The 24,996-nt window shown below is 36.1% G+C and overlaps 1 protein-coding gene across 1 annotated transcript in view; it reads right to left on the bottom strand.

The window, feature by feature from the left end:
- ASH1L (ash1 (absent, small, or homeotic)-like (Drosophila)) overlaps positions 1–24,996 on the bottom strand; it is a 313,081-nt gene that overhangs the window by 178,286 nt on the left and 109,799 nt on the right. Inside the window, 2 exon segments of the mRNA XM_006895786.1 lie at positions 9,080–9,674; positions 9,676–13,644. Coding sequence (XP_006895848.1) covers positions 9,080–9,674; positions 9,676–13,644 — 4,564 coding nt within the window.

The following is a 24,996-nucleotide window of genomic DNA, read 5'->3' as shown; positions in this document are numbered from 1 at the left end:
GTGAAATCAATGATACTGTTCTATAGTTTCCACACTCTGTTGGATCACCCTTCTTTCGGATGGGAACAAATGTAGATCTCTTCCCATCAGTTGGCTAAGTGATTGTTCTCCAGATTTCTTGGCACAACTTGGTGAGCACGTCCAGGGCAGCATCTGTTAGCTGAAATATGCCAATTGGTATACCATCTATTCCTGGGGCCTTAATGTTTGCTATTTCATTCAAAGCAGCCTGAACGTCTTCCTTCATCACCATAGGTGCTTGCTCATATGTTGTTTCATGAAATTCTTCTGGGTCTGCCAATTCCTTTTGATACAGTGACTCAGTATATTCTTCCCATCTTCTTTTAACACTTCCTGGATCTTTTAATATTCTGCCTAAAGCATCCCTGATTATAGCAACTTGAGGTTTGAATTTGTTCTTCAGCTTAAGAAATGCTGAGCGAGTTCGGCCCTTTTGATTTTCTGACTCCAACTCCTTCCACATTTCATTGTAATATTTTACTTTGTCATCCTGTGCTGCCTTTTGAAATCTTCAATTCTTTAGTATCTTGAATTCTTCCTTCTGCTTTGGATTCTCTGCGCTCCAGTGTCTCTTCTGACATCCATTTTGGTCTTCCTCTTCTGTCTTTGCAATGACCATTTGCACTCTTCCTGGATGATACCCTTGATATCCTCCCCCAACTCACCTGGTCTTTGCTCATTAGCGCTCAAGACCTCAAACCTGTTCCTGAGGTGGTTCTGAAAGTCAGGTGGGATAGACTCAAAGTCATATTTTGTTTCCTGTGGATCTGGTTTAATTCCTCATCTTCAGCTTGAACTTGTATATGAGTAGTTGGTGGTCTGTACCACAATCAGTTCCTGGCCTAGCTTCTTCAGCAGTTTTTTTCCGCAGATGTAATCGATCTGATTCCTATGCATACCATTAGGTGAAGTCCATGAATATAACCTGCGATAAGTTTGCATAAGTATAGCTCCTGCAGGCAACACCACACTGATGGAGTGGTTTGGTTAATTTTGCCACTCTGTCTCGTTATTCATATATGTAAGACATTTAAGTTGACTGTGGTCAATGACAAGTATGAGTTTATGGTTGTCTTCTTATTGTTCTTTCTTAAGGTACTGACAGGATTTCTTAGTTCTACTTCTTGTGCTGAATAATTTTTATCAAAATTTTTGTTCATTTTTTTCAGTGTTACCAGTTTTATGTAGTCCTTTTCTTTTAAAAAAACATTAAGGTAACAGTTGTTAACATTGTTTGGTGGCTGTAACTAAAATGATAACTTTATCTTCCTAAGTTTAAAGTTTTATGAATATTGTCTCAACTTATTCTCAATATTATAATTCTGTAACCGCATCATTTACTCCTTTCTTTGTTCAAATATTGTGTTCATTAACAGATTACCTTGCCTGGTTTCTTGTTTTCACTCACTCTTTTAGCTTTGTTTTATTATTCTCAGAGTTGGTATTTGATTGCTTTCCTGTATATTAGTATTATGATTTCCTCTGTTCAAAGGAATACCTTTACTATTTCTTGTACAGTTGATCCACTTTTAACAAAACCCCCTCTTTTCTATTTCTGTAAGTGTTCTAATTTTGACATACATTTAAGAGAAAATTTTGTTAAGAAAATTTACAGGTTGGCATTTTTCATCTTTCATGGTTTTATACACATTATTCCATTGCTTCCTTAACTATATGGTTTCCGCGGAGTGTTCAAAGTTAAGCCCTCTTGACAGGCATCTTTTGGTTTTTTCTCAACTGTTCTCAGAATTTGTGGGTTGTTTTGTTATTATGATTTTTTTTCAATAAAATTTATCATTATGTTTAAGGGTTAACAATTAAACCTCTTGGACAGGTATCTTTTTGTCTTTCATGGTATTAGGGAAGTTTTATGATGGCAAAGTATTAACAATTTTGTGTGGTTTTGTCTCTTCCTCTTTAATGTGGATGATGCATATTTTTTTTCCTCTCCCTAAAGTCTAACACAGTTAGACATTTTTATCCAGTCTCTTTTTAGTAATTTTCCTCAAACTGATGTCAAGGGATTTTTTTTTTAAATTTCCTTGATTCTGTTTTCTATTATTTTAATTGTCCTTCACAGAGCTATTTCTGAAATGTTATGGTTTATCTTTTGAATTTCTAATTGCTTACTCTGTATGGTTTCTAATTATGTATTTATTTTGTTGTACTGCTTTCCTGAATTCCTCTATTACTTGTGTTTTCCTTGTTCTCTTTCTCAATGTCCTGGAGTGAACTATATAATTTCCTTATCAGGTAGTTCCATTATTGTTTCTTACTCTGCAAAGTTTTCTAGTTCTTTAATTTGGTCACTTGCTGGAGACATCTTGAACTGTTCCCCCAGGCCCCCCCGCCCCCCAGTTCTACTTGGCACTTTATTGGTAAGGAGATTTGTGCTAGTCTGTTAAGTCTCATTCCCTTTCTGTACATTCTAGTCCACTTATATGCAATCAATTGATTGAGAGGGGTATCAGGGAGTCATTAACAAAATCTTTTCTACTTTCATCTCTTCTTATATGGTCTTCCTGACAGCCTTCTCCATCACCAGCTTAGTTCAGGTACTCATATTTTTATCATAATACAGTGTTTAGTATTCTGAATTATAATCTGCTTTTATGATGGATAGAGAAAGGACTGCTGAAGCTGTCACAATCAACAGCTTTGGTACCAGTAGTCAGGAAATCATGAGACTTACTGTATTGGGCAAAATTGCTCTCAGGAATACCTGCAGCAATGATGTTATTTTGAAGACTAAATATGAAGACTGATTCTGGCCATGGTCTTCTCAATCAACTGGTATGCTTCAGAGAGTGGGGGTAACAAAAAGGATGACAGAAGAATTACTGATGCCTTTGAGTTGTAGTGCAGGAGAGGAATACAGAATATCCTATGGAATGCCATATGAACAAACAGATATGTCTTGGAGAAAATACAGTTAGAATTGATCCTTGGAGGCAAAGATGATGAACATTCTCTCCCAGTTTGGACATGCTGTTGGGTGAAGTTATTCCCTGGAAAAGGGCATCATGCTCGAAAAGGAGGAGGGTCAGGGAAGCAGAGGAAGACTCTCAACGAGATGGAGACACAGTGACTGCAGCAATGGGCTTAAGAATATCAGAGATGACAAAAATGGCAGAGGATGAGGCAAGGTTCTGGTCTGTTGTTTAGTGTTGCTATGAGTTGTATTCAACTCAATGGCACCTACTAACAACCACAACATGTTCTACAGTGAACAGAAAACTCTTTTGAGTCCAGAAAGTGTATCTTTTTCATAGTTGTAATCCTTCTGTCTAACACAGAATTGGAACCAAACAAATGTTTTCTTGATTAACAGTTCATGAGTAGGATACGGTTTTACCCAAATAAAACAAATTCTGGCTTTTAAAGTGTTCAAAGTGGAAAAAGATCCCATGGGTGAGTAAATGTTTTTCTGAGATAAATGATCTCTTTTTGGTTTCTGTTAAAATGATAGCTAATTTTGTTTTCATATCTACCTGAATATAACAAATTATGTTCCTATGAAATAATCAAGTTGTGTTTTCATGAACTAATCAAAACAGTAACTGTGAAGATGATGAAGCTATTTCAATAATGTGAGTTCCTATGGCTATCAACAAACCTGAGAATTTGGACTTCAGAGGTCCTATAAGACAAAAAGATCAATTCATATTCTGAAAGTAGGTATTTCTGCTATGTTTTGCTATGCTATTGACTTCCTTATTATCCTTTTCACTCTGCTAAACTGGTTGACTAAGTCTAATAGTCTTTTTGTAGAGTCTTTTGGGTTTCCTTTGTACACTTTTGGGTTTTCTGTCTACCATATAGTCTGCATACACCAACAGTTCTACCACCTCTTTGCTGATCTGGATACCTACCTCTTATTTCCTTCTCTTGTCTTACTGCCTTACCAAGTACTTTCAATATAATATTGAATAGGAGTACTGATGGGGAAACACAGTGTATATTAATAATGTACATGAATTATATACAATGTATACAAATTTCTTTATGCAAACCAATATAAAATTTTTAAGAAAATTAAGGGAAAAAAGTATTGTAGTTCTCCAGAACTGTCCAAGATATATATTCTATTTCCATTTAACAGTCTCTCCACTGAGAGTTACCATTCTCAATGCCATTAAATATATAGTGACAACTCATAAAAACAACCTATTTTGTTAAGGCTTATGTTTCTATATAATAAAGTATTTCATATACAAATGGTTAACAGAAGAATGATAACATGATTATATTGTAGTTGTCATATATCACTTTTCAGAGCACATTAATGTTTCGCAGTACTGTTAGTAGTTGAACAAAGAACACACTGATACAGACTAATGGTAATATACTACAAGCATTAAATTTCTGTTTAAAATTATGAGGTGTCAGAACCCTTGAAAATTGGCTATTCTAGACATTGTGTTAGTCCCCGTTGAGGTTTCCAGGTACCTTTACTATAGAAACATGGTCTTGCAAATCATCAACAGCTGTGGGGCCAATATGAGAGATTGTTTTTACACTCTGAAAAATGGTAGAGACAGTGGTGGAGGGACTGTGAAGACGCTGTGAGACCCAGCAGTGGAGAGTGTGTGAAGAGACTGTAGCACAGATGTGAAGAGACAAGCAACAGAGAGAACCCTGGAGATAAAGGACACAGTCAAAGGTTTTGCTTGCTGAATGATTGAAGGAAAAGGTGACTTATAGCTACTCTAAGGTTGGCTATATAATTGAGGAAGCCAGAGGATTCTTACACTTGTGCTGTTTAACTGAACTTAGATTTTCACTGGTTAAGTGAGAAGCTGTCTTTCACTAACTGAAGAATGGTGTCTTACTGTTAAACTGGCGTGAAACCACTAGATTAAACCTGGACTTGAATTGTGTGATATTCTTTGCCTTCCCCGTTCTCTATCCTATTTCCTTAATAAATCCAACAACTGTTGAGTAGTCACTGGACCCAATCATTGGTAGAAAAAGGTGTAGGAATATGGGAGGTGGTATATCTGACCTTTTAGCTAGTTTGGTAATACAGATATTATTGATGGGGAAAGTTCCTCTTTATGAAGTAGGCAGAAGTCAGACTCCAGCATTGTGTGTGTTCCTATTCATTTTCTCATATCTCTTAACTACATCTGACTATCAGCCAAGTGCTGACTATGTGCTTTCCATCCACCGTCAGGCAAAAGAAACAGGATAATAAACCAGAATCTGTTATCTTTGGTGTTTATTTGTCAATGATTATTTGTGCCTCTAATTGAGAAGCTTCAACCTTTCTTTACACATCCTTCTATCAAACTACAAAGAAGTCACCTGTTACGCTTCCTGAAGTATTAAATTTAACTGTGTGTTTTTAAGGGATGCTAATATTTCTTAAAATTGCTATTATAACTTTTGGTGTTACAAAGTTGCAAAGGTTTTAAAAATCTGCTCCTAACTCTCCAAAGTCCTTTTATTTTTGTGACTGGTACTGGCAAAGTTTTTCAAACATAGTGAAATACTCCTATCTCTAACCTAAACTTTCTTACTAATCTCTAGACCAAGAAATACAATTGCCTGAAAAAGACATATTCCATTCTGAATGTTCTACAAAAACTTAAGATTTCATATACATTTATAAGTAAATACTTTCTTTCTCTGTGTCTGTTCCCTCCTATTCTTCTCTGCTCAATTTCTCAATGGTCCATACAGAAGTCGGCCACCACCCTGATCTAATGGCATTATCCCATCAAGAGCATGAAAATAAGCTACTAGTTGGTTTTCCTTTAATTATATTTTGGCCTTTCCAATTCAGTGTTCAAAACAGGATTCAGAATATCCTGTGTAAAGCACAAATCTACAAATGATAGTAAAGATATGGTCTGCTGGGAGTTTTCTTTTCTTTCTCTTCCTTTTTTTGTTCTTTTGCATTCTCTATTCTATCTTCTACCATAATGAACCTTCCTTTCCCCATTCCTCTATTTTTTCCCCCCATTCCTCTATTATCTAAGCTCTTCCAATTCAAGATACTAAAACTTGTTCTTCACTCAACTCCAATTTAAAAAACTAATTCAGGCTTCTCATCTTTCAAGTATGATTTTTTTTTTTCATTCCCAGGTCATTACCAACATCTTTTACCAAATTTTCTTTGTTCTTTAACATTTTATTAATTTTGTAGCATTTTCTCAATAAATGGTACTATTTTTTTCTTTCTACCACATTATCCTGTCTTGCTTCACTAAGCTGAAAGTAAGTTAAAACAAGTATCATCATTTGTTCTCTGCTATACCAGTGACTAGAACAATGCTGGGTGGAACTGAAATTCAATAAATGGTTCTCTAAATAAATGAATTAGTGAATGAATGAAAGATAAGAACTCTTTATCCAGCTAAGTGCCATTCATTCTTCAGGTCTGAGTTTAGGAAGCCTTCTCTAAGCTAGACTACCAACCTCATGCTTTTACAGAACTCTGTATGTCCATGTACATACACAGACACACCACTCTTATCAGCATTTTAGTGACTTTTAATGTGTAATTATTGTTGCTTTTATCCATCTTGTTCCCTATTACATAACAAAGGCATTCATCATTAAGTCAATTCTGATTCATGGCAAACCAATTTATTTCAGAACAGAACAGCACTCAAAGAAATCTGAATAGCTGTGAACTTTTAGAACAAGACTGCCAGTCATTTCTTCTAAGTAGCCTCTGGGAAAATTAAACCTCCAACTTTTCCTTCAGTAGTTATTAACTGTTCTATCTTATCTAGTAATTATTGTTGGTTAGGTTCAGAATTTACTGAATAAGCCCAATTAAAGAGTAGGATATATTTTTACCCTCTATCACACTGCTAAAATATAAAGAAAACAACATTTTGCACTAGTAAAGTTTTAATTTTTTTCAAAACTTCAAAAATAATGAAAATCAGGAATACAACTTTCTTTTGCCATTTAGGAGTTTATCCTTTTCCACAAAAGCAAGTATGTTTAACCTTTTAAGGAATAATGGAAGCCACAAACAACATGTTCAAATCACTGGGCTAAGAACTGAAATGTCACTTATTCCTCATAATAAATGTATTATTCCTACTTACAGGAGACAGTGATGTTTAGAGATTTTGTTTAAAGAAGCTAATGAAAGTACAGAGACTTTCTCTAGAAAAACATATACATATTTAAATCAAAGCCAAACCCATTGCCACTGAATTGATTTCAATTGATATTGATCCTGTCTTTACAAAGCAGGTAACTCTTTCTTCCTTAGAATGACTGGTGGATTCGAACTGCTGACAATTTAGGCGGCGGCTGAACATTTGACTGATTTGCCACCAGGGCTGTTTCACAAAACTATACAGGCACACATGATTTTACTTACATCAGAAGATTCATAGACTTCATATAGTTAATTTTGAACCTTTTTTAAAATTTTTAAATTTTTTTTTAATTTCAAACTTTTATATTGAGGTTCCTGACAAATCCTCCTGACATAGGGATATCTTCAGTTTGAAAGGTCAACACTTCCTATTCCTTGTTTTCTATTTCTATCACAGTTCCTAAAAGGTATTTTCCAGATGCAAGAAATGCAATATTCAAGATTTTGTTTCAAGTCTCTATATGTTGAACCAAAGCAGCTTTTATAAAATTATATTGTTGCTATGTGCCACTGAATAAGAACCGACTCATAGCCGAATCTCCAGCAGGTTTTCAGAGTCTGTTAAATACATATTAGACATTAATACATTACTGAAAGTTAGAGATGAAAGAAGGAAGTTCCATTAAAAACAGTCATTTTTACTAAAACCAACTGATAAAAACTAGTATTTACCTTGTAACCACACTGGTATGCCATTGAAATAAAAAAGAGAAATATGAATGGTAAAAATAAAATTGTACTGTTCTCATTGTGGGTAAAATTTATGGAAGTAAATTCTTAACTATAGAGATCATCAGACTTTTTTTTAAGGTAAACTTTTAATGACATTTTTAATTTTATTTTAATTGTATCTTCAGATATAAACAAGGGTTAGGGTGAAGCTGGTAGTCTAGGAGCTCCTTTTATTTTTGTAGGACAAAAGTATTGTTCTGTTGTATGTACAGTTGCTATCAGAGCCGACTCAAGGATTAACAAAACACTGGATATTAGCTCTGAGCATGGAACGGAGTAGAGGTGAATAAGGCATTTTTGAATAGTTAGATTAACCAAGGATTGGAAATTTTTAAAAAAAATATTATAACCAGTAGAAACTATAAAAAGTTGTTTAGTGTGGTCTGGTATTTTAGATCCCCCCCCCACCCCCGGAAAAAACAGCAGCAGTTTATCAATAGCATAATATGGCCATTTTTTTTAAAGCCCATTTTAAGATTTGTTTAAGTAGCATCTAACTCGAATGAATCTTAGAAAGGCCAAAAGACAGCCAAAACATTCCACATAGTGAAAACAAAACGTCCCTTTGGATATTTGATTAAATTTTATAATGGACTGATATTTTCCAATGTCTGATTTTCATTAGAAGGCATATAGAATTAATAGTATTCTTTCTGTATAGCACAGAAAATACATGTACTTATTAATATCTATTAAAAATTCTAAAAACTACTAACAAATATTTACGAACTATATTTTAAAAAAGTTATGTCATGATCTTTAAATTAGGAAAGGCAAACCATTTATCTCAATTTTCTAAAGTTTTGTATTCATGTGTATTTTGTTTTTTATTCTTCTTAAAACGTTGATTCCGACTCATGGAGACAGAGAACTGCTCCAGAGCATTTTCAAGTTTGGGATCTTTCGGAAGCAAATCTCCAGGTCTCTCTTTTGAGTCACAACTGAGTGGGTCTGAACTGCCATCTCTGCATGAGTATGAGGAGCTCAGCAATTAACTGCTTTCATTACCCAGGACTCTTCAAACTACAAAACCAATGGAAAGATATCTTATCCTAATTTTAACTAAGGAAAGTAATAACACTGAAGAAAAGATTTCAAGATACATTTTAAAAACAGAAAACAGTGAACATAATGAGCTGCATATACCAGATAACCAGGGGGCAAAAGAATTAATCACAAATAACAAAAGAACCCTCTTACCTGTCAGGGTCTGTACTGCCCTTTCATTGGAAGGCAATGGCTCCTTTCTGTGAGGCCGATTTAGTGAAGTGTCCTGTGCAGAAAAGAGTCCTGGACTGTCAGTTAATTTCTTCCGGCCACTGGAGTTAGAGTTTGAAACTCTGCAGCTGCCTATTGCACTTGTAAAAAGGTTTGTATGTTCATCACTACTGGCTGGCTCAGAGTTGGGTGTGAATCCTCCAAGGGATAAACTTGGAGAACTTTCTGAACAGTCAATCTGTAAAGGAGTCTGCAATCCCAAGGCCAATGAACTAGATTCTGAAGGTTCTCTGTGGACCCACTGTTGTTCTTGGTTTATTAAGCTTTTTGAAGGTGAGAGATGAGGGCAGGACATATGACACCTGTGTTTTTCCTTGTGTTTGTATCGCTCTCCAACAGTGTCCTTTCCAAATCGATAGCGCTTCAAAGACTCCAAGACAGATCTAGAAGAGCCTGAGTCCATGGATACTTGGGGTTGTTCAGAAGAACGGTGTTCTCTGTGTTTGTGACGATGCCTGTGTTTGTGCTCAACCATCCAACCATAGGCCATCTCAGGAGGGACGCTGGGATAGGTAGGTACTCATGGAAAGAAGAGGAGTCCTACTGGTTGTAAGAAAAGCCTCCTGCCGAAGTAGCTTATGTTTTTTCTTATGGTATTTGGTAGGATTGAGAAGTAAATGACCAGCATGCATATAAGAAGGAGGTGGGAGTGGTGTGGTGAATGAAGGAGATGGAGGAGGTGGATAAAGGGTCGGAGGATACCTTCCATAGTAACCTAATCCTATGGGAGCAGCTGTAAGTGGCGAAGGAGAATAAGGCATGCTGTAAGAGGGATAGAATCCAGTACTAGAGAGAGGAAAACTAAGGCTGTGCATAAAAGGCATTTCAGCCATTGCCTCCCTCATCTTAGGGGGTCTCCCTCTTTTCTTTTTTAAGTCAGGTTTTCTAATGTAGTGCAAAGGGTCTAAAGGGAAAGAAGGATGTGTGTAGAAACTATTAAAGTTGATTCGAAAAATAGTTGGTAGGAGGTCTCGGGGGATAAAATGATGGCTTCGATGGGTGATTCGAATTTCACTTAGACGACTTATTAGCTCCTCCAGCTCTGCAAGAAAATCTGGGTCTTGTCTATTTCGGAGTTGAGGATATTTCTTTTTCCGTTTTCGTTTCTGCCTTTTCATTTTGTCATAGCTGAGGTAATCATGATTCCTGCGCTTACATTTGTGTTTATGTTTTTCTTTAAGACTGCTTAAGACTGTGGCCGTTTCAGGAGGAATCAAAGAAACATGCTCAAAGGAATGCCGCCTCTTTTTCTGGCCACAAAATTTCTCTGCCCTGTCTGAGGTGCTGTTATTATCTGTTCCAATTCCACTATCGCTGGGAACGGTCTCATCACTATGAGATTCACTAATTGGGGATGGAGTAGCTTCTTTTAGAGATGTGAGTTCACTCAAGTGTGAAGGGGAATTCGGTAACAAAGTAGGAGGAGATAATCGCCTCCTCCCTTTTGAGGCCTTCTTCATTGCAAGAGTCTGAATCATACTGCCCTGCCTGGAGTGTAAATGCAAATATGGCACAGAACTGGGTTCAACAAAGCCTGCATCACTGCTTACAGGGCTCTGACCTCCACTAGTTCCAGAAGACTGAGAGCAGATAGGTGATGGAAGAATTTCAGGACTACCAGCAGCTGAAGGCAGTAGAGGGGGAAGGATCTGCCCTAAAGCTGATCCAGCTGCCTGCTGAGCTGTTTGCTCAAGGACAGCAAGGCTGGTCGGACTACCGGAAAGAATGCCATTAAGGACAGTTTTTGGTTTTCGACCCCTTCTTTTTCCTATGTAAATAGTTCCTTTCTTGCTGACATTTATTTGTTGGCCCAATTTAGAGCCAAAAGTGGCAGCAAGACTTGACACTGTATTATGGAGTTTGGATTGCACTTTCCCTTTATTACTTGATTCTACAGAGCTTGAAAGAATCTGATTCAACAGTTTCTTTCTCTTTAAAGTCTTCATTTTATTTATTTTGCGGATAATGGTTTTCATTAATTGTCCATTGTTTCTCTTGGTAATTTTTTTGTCTGGGTCCATTTCAAGGTCACTCATACTACAGAGACTTGGCCTATGACTGTCATCTAGATCATCTGGATCCTGAAGTTGGTCCTCGCTCTCAAAGAAATCACTGCTACTTCGATGGTTGTCACTTTCAGATTCCAGCTTGCTTGGACTTTCAGAGGCAACAAATGGAGCCACAGATAGCACAGGAGGCTTCATTTTGACTGGTGACCTCATTTGTCTCTTCGGCCTGCCTCTCTTCTTGGGAAAAGGTGACACAGAGAGACTTTGTTTAAAGGAAGGAATTTCAATTTCTGGCTGTAAAATTGGGGGCTCTTGTTCTTCCTTAGACTGCAGAGAAAACACTTTAGATGCTGGGATTTTGAGAGTCCTTTTAGGTGGACCTTCCAGTTGAGGCATCTCCTTTGATTTAGGTCTTCCTCTTTTAGGCTTATAAATATCCGACAAGAGGTCACTAGAGACACACATACTGGAGGATAGTTTGTGAGTAGCAAAAGACTTATGAGATGGTTTTTCACTGTCTGTTAAAAGAGCAAGAGATGGAGCTGTGGCTTTACTCAACTTTGGCAATCGGCGTTTAAGAAACTCATGATCCACAAATGAAGATGCTCCAATATTTTTCATGAACTTGGCTGGCTCAGAATTACAATTTGATAATGAGCTACATGAAACGTTTTTAAAGTGATCTGGTCTTTCTAGTTCAAGACCTTTTGGAGACCGGCATGAGCTTCTTGCTACCACTTTAGTCCACCGAGGTTTCCTTCCTTTCCTTTTTTTAAATGGTTTGGACTGCAAACTAGAACTTAGGCTTTCAGCAACTTGACAGTGTTTGTCTGAGGCAGTTACTGCACCAAGTTTTAGAAAAGGCTTGTTACTAAACAAACTAGTGAAGTTAACAACTGAAGGGGTGATTGTATGAATACTAGATTCAGAAGTCAGGGTCGGTTTTTTTCCTAGTGAAGAGCTAATTCTTGGAATATCTATATGTGTAGTTTTTGAATCATTTAGCTCTTTATCAATCCCTTTACAGTCAATGCTCATTATATGACCTATAGACCTATGACCAATGCTCAAGTGTGGAGTCTCAGAAGTAAATTGATTCTTTCCAACAGATTCAGAAATTTCTTCCATTAATTCTGTAGTAGGCTTTAAAAGTAATGTATTAGCCAGCTGTGAGGAAGTTTCAGGGGGATTTCTAGTTAAAGGATTAACAGATACAGTAGGTGATGGGGAAGGAAGATTGCTTTCTCCTACTGCACTAAAAGGGGATTTAGCTGTAGATGCATCAGAAGCACCTCCCATTTGAAAGTCTGGAGAAGTGCAATATACGGGAGGTTGCTTTTCATGCTTTGAGGTTTCATACGACCCCCTTTCACTAGATGAGAAACTGTCTTGCTGAATACATGTTCCTTCATTAAACATTTCCTTTTCCAAGTTAATAATTTCTTTTCGAACGGAAAATTTTTCTAATATGCTCTCTTTACTCTGTCGAATAATATTCTTTTCAAAAGTTTTGCTGGTGGCACTGTCTTTCAGGGTTTCAGAAAGTTCCTGATTTTCATGACTACTGATATTTGTACCACAAGAAGCCTTAAGTGGTTCCTGAGTGGGGAGCAGAGCTTCAGCTTTAAGGTTTATGGCCTCTTTACTGACCAGTCCTGCCATAGGGCAAGCCACTAATTTCTTTCCAATGTCCTTATTAACCAATCCCATAGTTGAACTCGCTACAATCTTCTTTGCACAGTCCTTGGCCACCAGGCCAACAGTAGAACCCAACTTCTTCCCCAGGTCTTTATTAACCAATCCAACTACAGTGCCAAGCCCTAACTTCTTGCCAGATTCTTTATTCACCAAACCTGGAACAATTCCAATTCCTAGCTTCTTTCCTGAATCCTTGCTCACCAGTCCTACAGTAGTGATAGTCCCTGTTTTCTTGCTCAAGTCTTTATTAATGAATACCGCTGTAGCTCCACTTCCCAGTTTTTTCACAGAGTCTTTACTGACCAGTCCTACAGTTGCATTAAACACTGGTTTTTTCCCAGGATCTTTAGTTACCAATCCAACTGCAGTGCTGATAGTTGGTTTTTTAATTAAGTCCTTATGTATTATTCCAGCTACAGAGCCAATGCCTGCTTTCCTGATCAAATCTTTGCTAACCAATCCTGCTGTAGTGCCAGTTCCTAATTTCTTCGGTTTTGTTTTGGAAGACTTAGAAGGAGGACAAGTAGCAATGAGCTGTGCCAATTTTTCTGTTACACTAGTCCCTCCATTAAGTAATGCTCGGTCCTTTAAATCAGGATCCCGGCCAACAATAAGAGTAGATGGTGTTGCATTTATGTAATCTGCCATTTCTGAGTGTACTGGAGAAAGCTTCTTAGACAAAGGGTTGTTTTCTCCCTGTGAATGAAGATGGATGCTTTCTTCAGACTGGCACTGAATGGCTGCAACATCACCTGCTTTCTTGTACAACTTTGAAGGATCCTAAAATTTGAACAAGAAAAAGGTTTCAGAGAGAGTAAACCTAAGTATCACTTCAGCTTAACATTACAACTCAACAAGGCGAATGACCATTTGTGAGGTATCAAATAGTAAGGCAATATGCATTTTTAAGAACTTGACTAAAATTTGATCTTTACCCAAAAAATTCAGAGTCTGGTAGCTCATTTGCTATTAACGCAAACCATCAAGATACTTTTGTTGACTTTTGACATTAGTTTAAAATGCAAATTAACTTTGACCAATTGATCAAATACATATTAAGCAAATACATGTATGACTTTTAAGTTAAAATATTTATAGTGATAATACCCATTTACCTTTTATACTTCTGTGCCAAACTTCATCACTGACTTAAAAGATTACAAACAAATACGGAAGAATTTATTTAATTCTACTCCTTTAACTTATTCTCAGCTATGTTCCAGAAATAGCAATAAAGTCTCTATTATATTAAGGGGAAGAGATAAAAACACAGATATTAAGAAAGTGCTTTGATGCAAAATTTTAGAGTTGGAAATACTATTTAAGTTATTTACTGTATACTGCTTTTATACATGTATCTTCAATATATATTATACATGTGAGATATGACTTCACAATAGTCTGTTTTACTTTTAGATAACAACTAAAAAGCTCTTGCTAATTACAAAATGGTCAAGGAAGACTTAAATGTAAACAAAATAAAGTATGCTTGTGGATAAAAGACATCATAAAAATGGTAATTTTCCTTTAGCAAATTTTTAGTTTAAATACAATCTCAATAAAAATATAACAGATTTTTTTTCAGAAGCTTTAAAATTTAATTAAATATTCTTTTGGGAAAATAAGACAAGTGAGAATAGCTGGGAATATTTTAAATGGAGAAAAACATATTAGGTAGTGATGGGCAAAATCATCTTAGCAAATGTTAAAAAATATTGTAAAGCAGTAATCATTAAACCATAGAGAATCCCTCACAGGTCTGGCAAACATTATTACATTTATATTAGCAGTAGAGGCTATAAATATGTCTATTATATTACCATCTATATGTAAGTAACAGAGACAACTAGGGGCAATGTTATGTAAGGTTCTTTTTTGTTAAATGTGGGCTTCTTAATAAAAACCAAATACTCTTTGAAAATCAGTTGCTGGTTCAGGGGCGTTGGGACCATCCTCTTGGAGGCAATCAAGATCAAAATCAACTGGTATAACACAGCTCATAAAGATAAGGTTCTACATACTAAGTGATGAGCAGTGACTCGGCTCTTAAAAGCCTGTGAACAACAATGAATGCATTTTTTTTTCTTTAAAGTGAACTGGGCATGAGTATGGAGGAAAATGGGGAACAATCAATGAATGAAAAGCCAACTTTTCTATAAACTTTCTTTAAAATCACAATATAAAAAATGTTTCTGAGCAACAATCTAAGGCACAATTATGGGTCTCTCCTTTTCTAGAACAAAGAGGGAAGAAAAGATGTATAAAAACAATTAGTTAAAGGAAACTAATGAACCATGCAAACCTCAGTTCAACAACTCAGAGATAAAAAGTACTAGATGGTGCCTGGTTACCACTGCTGATTACTCAGAAAGAGATTACAGTAGACTACCCAGATAGATTAGTGGGGGCTGGAGGTGAAGAACGTGAGACAAAACTAGAAAATACAAAAAAGATCAGGGATATTGGTATGATGGACAGGGAGAACTTCTAAGACTATGGCCCTTAATCACCTTTCAAACCCTGACTAAAACTCACCCTTTGTGGCTCAACTTTAGCCAAATAATAAACAGGCCTATATGGATGATCACTAATACCAGGAAGACACTAACTTTTTAAAACTAACAGACTACATTATAAATAAAATCTGCAATAAAATGAATCTTTTTAGACAGGTAGGTCTATGAAGGGGTCAGTAACACTGAGGTACTCAAACTCCTTAGAATTAAAGTCAAAGAACAATATAAAGTCCTGAAGGCAGAAAATACAGACAGAAAAATTTATGGAGATCAGAATTACAGGGAGGAAGTGGGAAAAGTAAAGTTCGATTTATGGTATGAAATTTCACTATAATCTCAAAGGGACTTGGTTCAAGTTCATCAGCTGCTCACTAGGAGAAGAATGGGCAATCTCTTCCAGTGCAATTAATTAACTGCTTCTGAAAAGCCACTGGAGAGTCAGCTATGGGTCAGTTTGACTCGATGGTACTCAACAACAACAAAAATTAGAATTATAAAACAAAGAATGAAGAGCCAATCTATAAATATTCACTCAAATAAAACTGCCATGAACATTATAGTATTTGACCTTTTCTATGAGAATGGAGAAATATATGTACATACATATGTATGAGTATTATTTTAATGGAATTAAAAAATTAATAAAAAGAGTAAACTATGGAAGACAAAGTATAAGCAAAGTATTACAGCAAAATGGGCAAATAGCTGATGTGAAAAAACCAAAAGGGAAGGATGTGTTTGGCATTTCTCAAGGTGAAAGAACTGAAGAAGAAATCAAGCCTCAAGTTGCAATGCTACAGGCAAAATCTTGAATAATGCAGAAACTATTAAAGGAAGATGGAAGGCATATACAGAGTTAATCTAGCAAAAAGAACTGGTCGACACTGACTCATTTCAAGAAGTAGTATATGACCAAGAACCAAGAGGAATGAAGAAAGAAGTTTAAATGCACAGAAGACAATGGCAAAAACTTCACACACTGATCAAATAGCAACTGAAATGTTTTAGGAAACAGATGTAGTCCTGGATCTACTCACTAGTTTGAAGAAAGATATATCATTTTCCTGAGAAAAAAACTCCATGTTAGTTATAATTTCAAAAAGAGGTGATGCAAAAGATTGTTGAAAATATCTAAAAATATATGCAATTAATATTCCTAGTACCAGCAGCTAGGAAATCAAAATACAAATTACACTGGGAAAATCTGCTGTCAGGAACCTCTCCAGAATACAGAACAGCAATGCTCAGTCTAGAGACTAATCCATACCATAGTCTTCACAATTACTTGCTATGCATCAGATAGCTGGACAATGACTAAGGATGACAGAAGAATGATTAATGGTTTTTAGTAGTGGTGCTGGAAAAGAGAATTGAATATATCATGAAAAGTTAAGAGTACAGGTCTGTCCTTAAGAGGTTGAAACAAAGGTGCACCATGAAGGCACGGATTTTGAAGCTCAGTCTGACATACTTTGAAAATATTACCAGGAGGGACGAGTCCTTGGAGGGGACATCATGCTTGGAAGGGTAGAGAGATAGCACAAGAAAGACCATGGATGAGATGACTGACTCAGTGATGGGGGTTATGGGTAGATGTGTCAAGAGACAATAACATTAGCTCAAAAGAGAGCAGAGTTTAGAGATGTTGTGCATCAGGCCTCAGGAAGCTTGACAGCACATAACAGTAGCATACTGCTATGGTGAAGGGACCAGGCATCGTTGATCAGTTAACGTTTCAGCAGATTTGAAATGAATAAATAAGAAAGCACAACAAGAATGTTAATGTGGCAGAAATTAAGTGACTGAGTAGGAGAACAAATGCCTGTCTGATCAGAGAGGTATGTGGCATGGAGGAACTTAAAGGACATTATAAAGAATTGAGAATTGAGTTGTGACTCTATGAAAAATGAGAAACCACTGCAAATTTTCAAATAAAGAATATCATAGTTTTACTTACATTTATCTTCAAATAGGACTTCTAACAATTCTCTTTATAAGGATATAGGGAAACAAGGGTACAAGCATGAAGTCTTCTGAGCAAGGTACAGTGGTTATCTTGAACAGAGATGATAGTTGCTTAGTTCAGAGTAGCAGTGATGAGACTACAACAAAGAATGGTTGAAGGAAGACTTAAAATGATCATCAGGAGTTACTTTTGGCAACTTTAGATTGAAATATGTCTACTAAATACCAAGCAGAAATGTCAAGTGGAAGTCTGAACTTGAAGGTTAGGGGAGAGATCAGAAAAAAAAAATTTTAAGTTAAAATATTAAGCATTATACACATTATTTAATGTTTAGAGAATGGTTGCCCTAATCAAGTGAGGGTGAATGTACATAGAGAACAGAAGAATGATATCTAGGCATTGTAAATTTAGAGAAAAGAAAGATGGAGAGGAACCAGTAAATACTGAGAAAAAGAAGAGGGTGGGGGAGAGCACAGCAATATTGAGTGTATGGTATCCTGTGTGCCAAGTAAAGGACACAGAAATACTGAAAGAGTAACAGCTGTCTAATCATTCATATATCACTACATAGCAATTTGCCAATCATTGTTACCTTATGATTTAATGTCTAATAAACTTAATTATCATATATTATTGGTTTGTTTTCTCATGAAAGCCCTGATTATTTTTCTTTTTCAATATAAATTTTAAAAACAAGTTGTCTAAAACTCAGTCTTATAAAGACAAATAATGCATAAGACCATTATTGTAAAAATAGAAGGATAATTAGTAAAACATGTATGGAGACCCAAGGGGGTAAGGAGTGGGAGCAAGGGATGAGGCTATGTCAGGGCAAAAAGCTGTACAACTTGGTGGGAGGAGGTAGAGGGTAAAGGAAATGGAAAATATCGGGTGGAGACCTGAAAAGAGTGTAATTGTGGGCATAGTTCAATGGTGACTAATTTTATAAAACATAATGAATGGGAATGATTGTATGAAACACAATGTGAATGAAGAATAGTGTGAAACACAATGTATACAAACTTTGTAAGCTAACCAATATAAAATAAAAATTTAAAAGACAAATCACAAGTTGTCTAGCACTCTTTCCACTAAAAATGCTATTGTTAAATCTGCAAATTAACTCTGGGATAACTAAAATCTTCATGTTCATATCTTCTTATTCAAAACACCTCAAGTTTATTTTCTTATTGAAAACTATTTTTGTCTAAGTTTCAGAAGTATTTTATCTATTATTTAAATTTCCAAATTTTAAAAAAAAATTGTTGTTAGCTAACAAGTTACCTACAATTCTTGGTGATTTTACCATGGGAAAGGTGTTTTAGGATGGCACTGTTGCATGGTCATGTACTATTTTCAGGATTGTTGATATGTTTGAATCTATTATGAAACTATGGTCAACACTCTTGGCACCAGTAGCCAGGAAATAAAAAAACGTATTACGATGGGAAAGTCTGTTGTTAGGGACCTCTCCGGGGTACTGGAGAGCAATGGTATCGCGGTCTTTGCAATCACTTATTATGTATCAGAGAGTTGGACAATGACTAGGGAGGATAGGAGAATTGATGCCTTTGAGCTGTGGTGCTGGAGAACAGTACTGAATGTACCCTGGACTGCCAAAAACCAAACAGATTCATCCTGGAGAGGGTTAAAGCAGGCTGCTCCTTGGAGGCAAGAATTCCAGCGCTTCGTCTGACATACTTTGGACATGTTGTAAGGAGGGACAGGTCCTTGGAGAGAGGGATATCATGCGTGGTAGGATGGAGAGACGGCGCAAGAGGGGAAGACCCTCTATGAGGTGGATTGATTCAGTGACTGGGGTAATTGGGATGGGTGTGTCAGAGGCAATGTGATTGGCACAGGATAGAGCAGGGTTCTGGGCTGTTGCACATAGGGTCACTATGAGTCGCAAACGACTCGAAAGCACATAACAACAACAGTGACAATCTCAGTGTGGCTTTCCTTCATCTTCACTGAACCTCTACTCTGAGTGTAGAACTCAGCAGCATGAAGTACATCTATAGATGGTGCAAATGGTTAATTCATTCAGCTACAAAAGATTTGAGGTTTGGGTCCATCCAAAGACTCCTTGGAAGAAAGACCTGGCAATTTACTTGCAAAAAAGGATGTTGTGTACCACAGAGTCAGAAACGACCCTTAGCTGACCCTCTGGTGGGTATTCAGAGGCAGTTAATTGCAAGAGAGGAGACTGCCCATATTTCTCCTGCAGAGCGGCTGGTGGCCTTGAACCACATAGCTTCTTGCAACCAGGTCACCAGAACTCCCTTTGCGAGAAAGTAACAACCAAAAATCATACTGAGCAGTTTCATACTAACACACTCTGGGTCACCATGAACCACTGACAACTGGTACTGATAACTAAATACATTCACTAACATCTCTGCCTTTCTCCAGGTTTGTTTTCTTAAATACCAAACAGAAACTTTAGAGACATTAAACAGTAAATCAATACCCACTATCTAGGTCCTGGTTACTGTCAATGATTTGCCAGATAGCTATTTTCTAGATAGCTTATAGAATCACATGATTATTTTTTCTTTTATATGTAACTTATTTCATTTATAGCTTAATGCTTTCAAGGTTCATCCATGTGGTAGCAAGTATCAGAACATCATTTCTTTTTTTTTTTAATTAAACATTTTTTAAAGGTTTTTTTTTTGTTTATTTTATTATTTTTGTGTGAGTGTACCATCAAATCAGATCTGACTGGTACAGGAGGAGATTGTCCCTCCTTCCTCGGCAGAGCATCTATCTGGTGGATTCGAATGTGCGCCTCTGGGATTGTTGTTGCAGTTCCTTGCCACTAGGCCACCAGAGCTCCCCTACATCATTTCTTTTTACAGCTGTAAATAATCTATTGCGTGTACATGTCACATTTTATGTACCCACTCATCTGCTGGTAGGGACATTTGGGTTTACAACATTTTGGCTACTGTGAACTTTACTATGAACACTCATGTACAAAGACCTGTGTTTCTTTTGGCTTATACACACTTAGGAGTGGAACTGCTGGGCTATATGGAAATTCCATCTAAATTTTTGAGAGACCATCTAACTGTTATAACAAAGAAGCTACATTATTTTTACATTCTCTTTATTCTTACTTAAAATTGGTTTTCAGTCATCCATCATATACATTTCCTTTTCACCTTAACCCTAACCCTTTTATATCAATAGTTAAGAAACTTGCCTGAACTCTCCCTTTCCCTTTTAACATTTTTGAATGAGTGCTCCAATTTCTCTACGTTCTTGTCAATACATTTTCCATGTTTTTTAAAATAATAATCAAAGATTTCACCTTACTTGGATCCACAACCAATACACTTGGTACTAGCAGGTGGGATATCAGGAGATATATTGCACTTGGAAAGTCTATAGTCAGAGATTGTCCCCAAAATACTGAGGAGCGATGATTTCAGTTTGAGGATAAAGTCACATTTTATGCATCTGAGAGCTGGACAATGACTAAGGTTGACAAAAGATTTGTTGCCTTTGAATTATGGTGTTGGAGAAAACTGCTGTCTATCCCATGGACTGCAAAAAGAACAAACAGCTATGTCTTGGAGAAGGCGCAGCCAGAGTATTCCTTGGACGCAAAGATGATGAAGCTTTGTCTCACACACTTTAGGCATGTTGCTAGGAGAAGCTATTCTCTGGAGATGGACACTATGCTTGGGAAGGAGGGACAGTGAAGCAGACAAAGATCTGCAACCAGCTGGACTGACAGAGTGACTGCTGTAATGGGCTTAAAAGTTTCAGAAATTGTTCAGATTTGTTGTTCATAGGGTTACTATGAGTCATACTGTCCTTGACAACACCTAACAACAGTGGGTGTAAAGTGGTTATCTCTGAGGAGCTAGTCCATGGGAGAAGACATCAAGGCAGGAATGTTTGAAGGGGAACAAAAGAAAACTAGACCAAAGATTGGAGTAACGCACTGACTGCAACAGTGAGTGTGAGCATGGAGGAGATTTTTGCAAATATTTTCTACATACATGTCTTGTGATGATGGTGCTAGACAGTGCAAGGTTCCAATCTATTCATAGGGTGTTATTCATAGGGTGACTGAGTTGTCACTGACTTGACAGTACCTACCAGCAATCACTAATGGGGAGATTTTATGGTGTATTGTGTAATGGACTGAGCTGCTAAATGAAAGATAGTATTTCTAATTCACCTGCTGAAGACAAACAAGCAGCTTCCTCCTGTAACAACGACACAGCAAAGGGCCTTTTTGGTTTAATCCCTACTGATGGTTAAGTATCTTCTCATGTGCTTACTTACTATTTCTAAGTTTTATTTAGAAAAATGCATACTTAAGATAGTCCTTTCCCTATCTTTATCAGTTTGCTGTTGTGTTCTTCATACATTCTAGAAACTGATTTCTTAACAAATGTAAAACTATACTGCTACAAGTTTCATTTAGGAACATATCAACCCTTTTATGACTGAGTTAAACTGCTCCATATGATTTTGAAAATTTTCTTTATAAGTAGATCCATATTTTGTATCATGGAGCAGCTATCACAGAAGCAAATGGCTAACCTTTCAGTTAAAGAGAGGTTAATTCAGCTTAATCAATGCATTATTATATTTCATATTTCTACCATATAAATGAGTTTAAATATTTTCTTACATACATGGCCTGCATTTTTGTTTTCATAAAGCTTTCCCCTTTTATTTTCTTCTAAGAGTTTTGTAATTTTACCTTTAAGAATTAGATCTTTGATTCATTTTGCATTTGTATTTATGTACCATGTCAGGTAAGGATCCAATATTATCCTTTTGATTGTGATATTGTTTCCATAGCAATTTTTTGGTATTTTTCTTTTAATTGAGATTTTAATAAAAGTTTATAGAGAACATGGATTTCCCTTCATTCATTGTTGCACATTTCCCTCCCTGCCCACCTCTCCCCCCAGTTAGCTTTTCTCTTTGGAAAAAAAATTCTTTCATTGTGATACAATTCCCCCACCCCAGTGCACTTTACTATGTAGCTCTTATTCTGGACAGTTCTTATGCAAATAATACCTAATCATATATTCCTTTTAAACAGTTATCTCCCTCCTCTTTCAATGTAGTGTATATTATTTATCTCCACTTTTCTTCATTTTCCCCAACCCCAAAGCCAGTCCTGTTTTGTAACAGTGCTTTATGGAGTATATGTTCTTTTGTGACTGAGATATTTCATTTAGCACAATGTCCTCCAGGATCACCCATTCTGTATACTATTTCATGAGTTCCTTGTTTTTCAATGTAGCATAGTATTCCATTGTGTGAATATACCAGTTTCTCTAGCCAGTCATTTGTTGATGGGCACTTGGGTTTTTTCTATCTCTTTGCTATTGTGAACAAAACGATAAACATGGGTTTGCATATATCTGCTTGGGTGGCAGTTCTGGTTTCTTTAGGGTATATTTCCAGTAGTGGAATTACTGGGTCAAATGGTATTTCCATTTCCAACTTTTTGAGAAAGCGCCATACTGCCTTCCATAGTGGTTACACCATTTTACACTCCCACCAACAGTGAATAAGGGTTCTAGTTTCTCCACAACCTCACCAGCATTTGTTGTTTGCTGCTCTGTTGAATTTGGCTATTCTTACCGGAGTGAGATTATATCTCAAGAAACTTTTATTTGTACTAAAAACCAGAACATTGTTCCTTCTTCCTCTCAAGAGTCTTACTACTTTTGTGAAAAATCAATTGACCATATATGCAAGAGCTTATTTCCGAGCTCTCTATTCTGATCCATTGGCTTATATTGCCTATCTTTGCTAATATCATACTTCATTATGTCGTACACTTTTATATTGTTAAGTATGAAATGTTCAAATTTATTTTTCAGTATTGTTTTGGTATTCAGGATCTCCATAAATTTTATATGAATTTTTTTTTATGTTTTTCAACTCTGAGAAAAATACCATTGGAATATTGACAGGAATACACTGCATCTTTATACTGCTTTGAGAAGTAATGTCATATAAACAATATGAAGCCTTCCAAGTCATAAAATAGGATGATTATATGTTGCATAATGGTAAAGAGATTTAATGCCAAACCACAGAGTTCAAATCCACCACCTGTTCCAAGAACGAAAAATGGGCAATTTTCCTGGTGTGATTTGACGACTCTGAAAGACCTTCTGTAGGATCAACTATGAGTCAGTTCTGATTGTATGGCATAGAACAAATAATTTTATTTAGATCTTTAAAAATTTTTTTCACCAATCTTTGTTATCTTAGCATACAAATCTTTCACTTCTGAGATTTAATTTATTTAGACATATTTTCACCTTTTTGATGCTATTAGAAAACAGAATTGTTCTTTTGTAAAAAAAGCTTTCAGTATTTATTAAAATTAAAGTAGAAACATATTCCTTTCTAGAAGGTTAAGTAAAAAATAAAGTTTAGTTTATAAAATGTTGAACTTAGAATTGTTCTCTTAATTTCTTTTTGGTTCAATCATTCTGGAATGCAGAGATACAACTTTTATTGTGTTAAAGTCTGTATAAAAGAACTTTGCTGAATTTTTTTTAAATTAAGTATCTTTTCTTGTGGATTGTTTAGGATTTTCAACATAAGCACTACATTTAAGCAGAGTTTTATTTATTCTTTAGCAATGTGGATGTCCTTTACTTTTTGTTTAACTTCTGGTAAGAAATCTAATACTACGTTGAAGAAGTAGTGAAAGTAGGATCTGTTGATTTTAGGTGTAATGCTTCCAGTTTTTCAATATGAGTATGCTTTTTCTCATATGGTTTTTTAAAAAAATTTTTTTTAAATTTTATACTAGCTTATTTACAAAATTTGAATACATTCTATTTAGAACAGATTCTTCCAATTCCCCTCACCCCCACACCTATCAAATTATACAACTCCAAGATTAATCCCCACTCCCCCCGCATATCCTCATCCCTCTGCTTCCACCCTCCCTCACCACCCTTGGATCATTGTACTCATTCTACACGGATAGTTTTGTACAATATTTGTCTTTTGTCTTTGTGGTACTGAGTTTGTTCATTCAGCATTTGCTTTTTAAATACTGAAGAAATTTCTTTCTACTTTAAAATAGTTTATGGACTGTTTGATCACAAAAGGATTTCTTTGGTGGTGTTTTTGAAGCTTTCTTTTTATAAAGCTGAAGTCCTTCCCATTAAATTTCTTTTATAAATGTACTCTTTTCTTTCATTTTATCTTGTGGTTGGTTGTACATTTTTATGTAATGTATGTATGTGTGCATACACGGGCATGAAGGCTACTGATTTCTCACTGATAACTCTTACTGAATTCTACTGGGGGCTAAAAAACGTCAAAGATTTTTTTTGAGACTTCAATGTATATATCATTACTCACAAGTAACAACAATCTGAATTACTTTCCAATTTCTAATAGTTATCTTGTGGCATTCAAAAACACTGGTTACAAAAGGCATCCTTTTCTGCATCGTATTTTAATGAGAATGCTTCTCACACTTCATTATTGTTGCTGTTATGTGCCATCAAGTCGCTTGTGACTCATAGCTACACAATGTACAACAGCCCTAAACTCTGCTCTGTCCTGTGCCAATCGCACTGTCTCCGATACACCCATTCTGATTACCCCAGTCACTGAGTCAATCCACCTCATAGA

Source organism: Elephantulus edwardii, unplaced genomic scaffold, assembly GCF_000299155.1.
Source record: "Elephantulus edwardii isolate Elephantulus edwardi_28Jun2011 unplaced genomic scaffold, EleEdw1.0 scaffold00176, whole genome shotgun sequence".
Classification (NCBI taxonomy): domain Eukaryota; kingdom Metazoa; phylum Chordata; class Mammalia; order Macroscelidea; family Macroscelididae; genus Elephantulus; species Elephantulus edwardii.
Note: the sequence above shows the minus strand (reverse complement) of the source record. Positions and strands in the feature narration are given on the sequence as shown.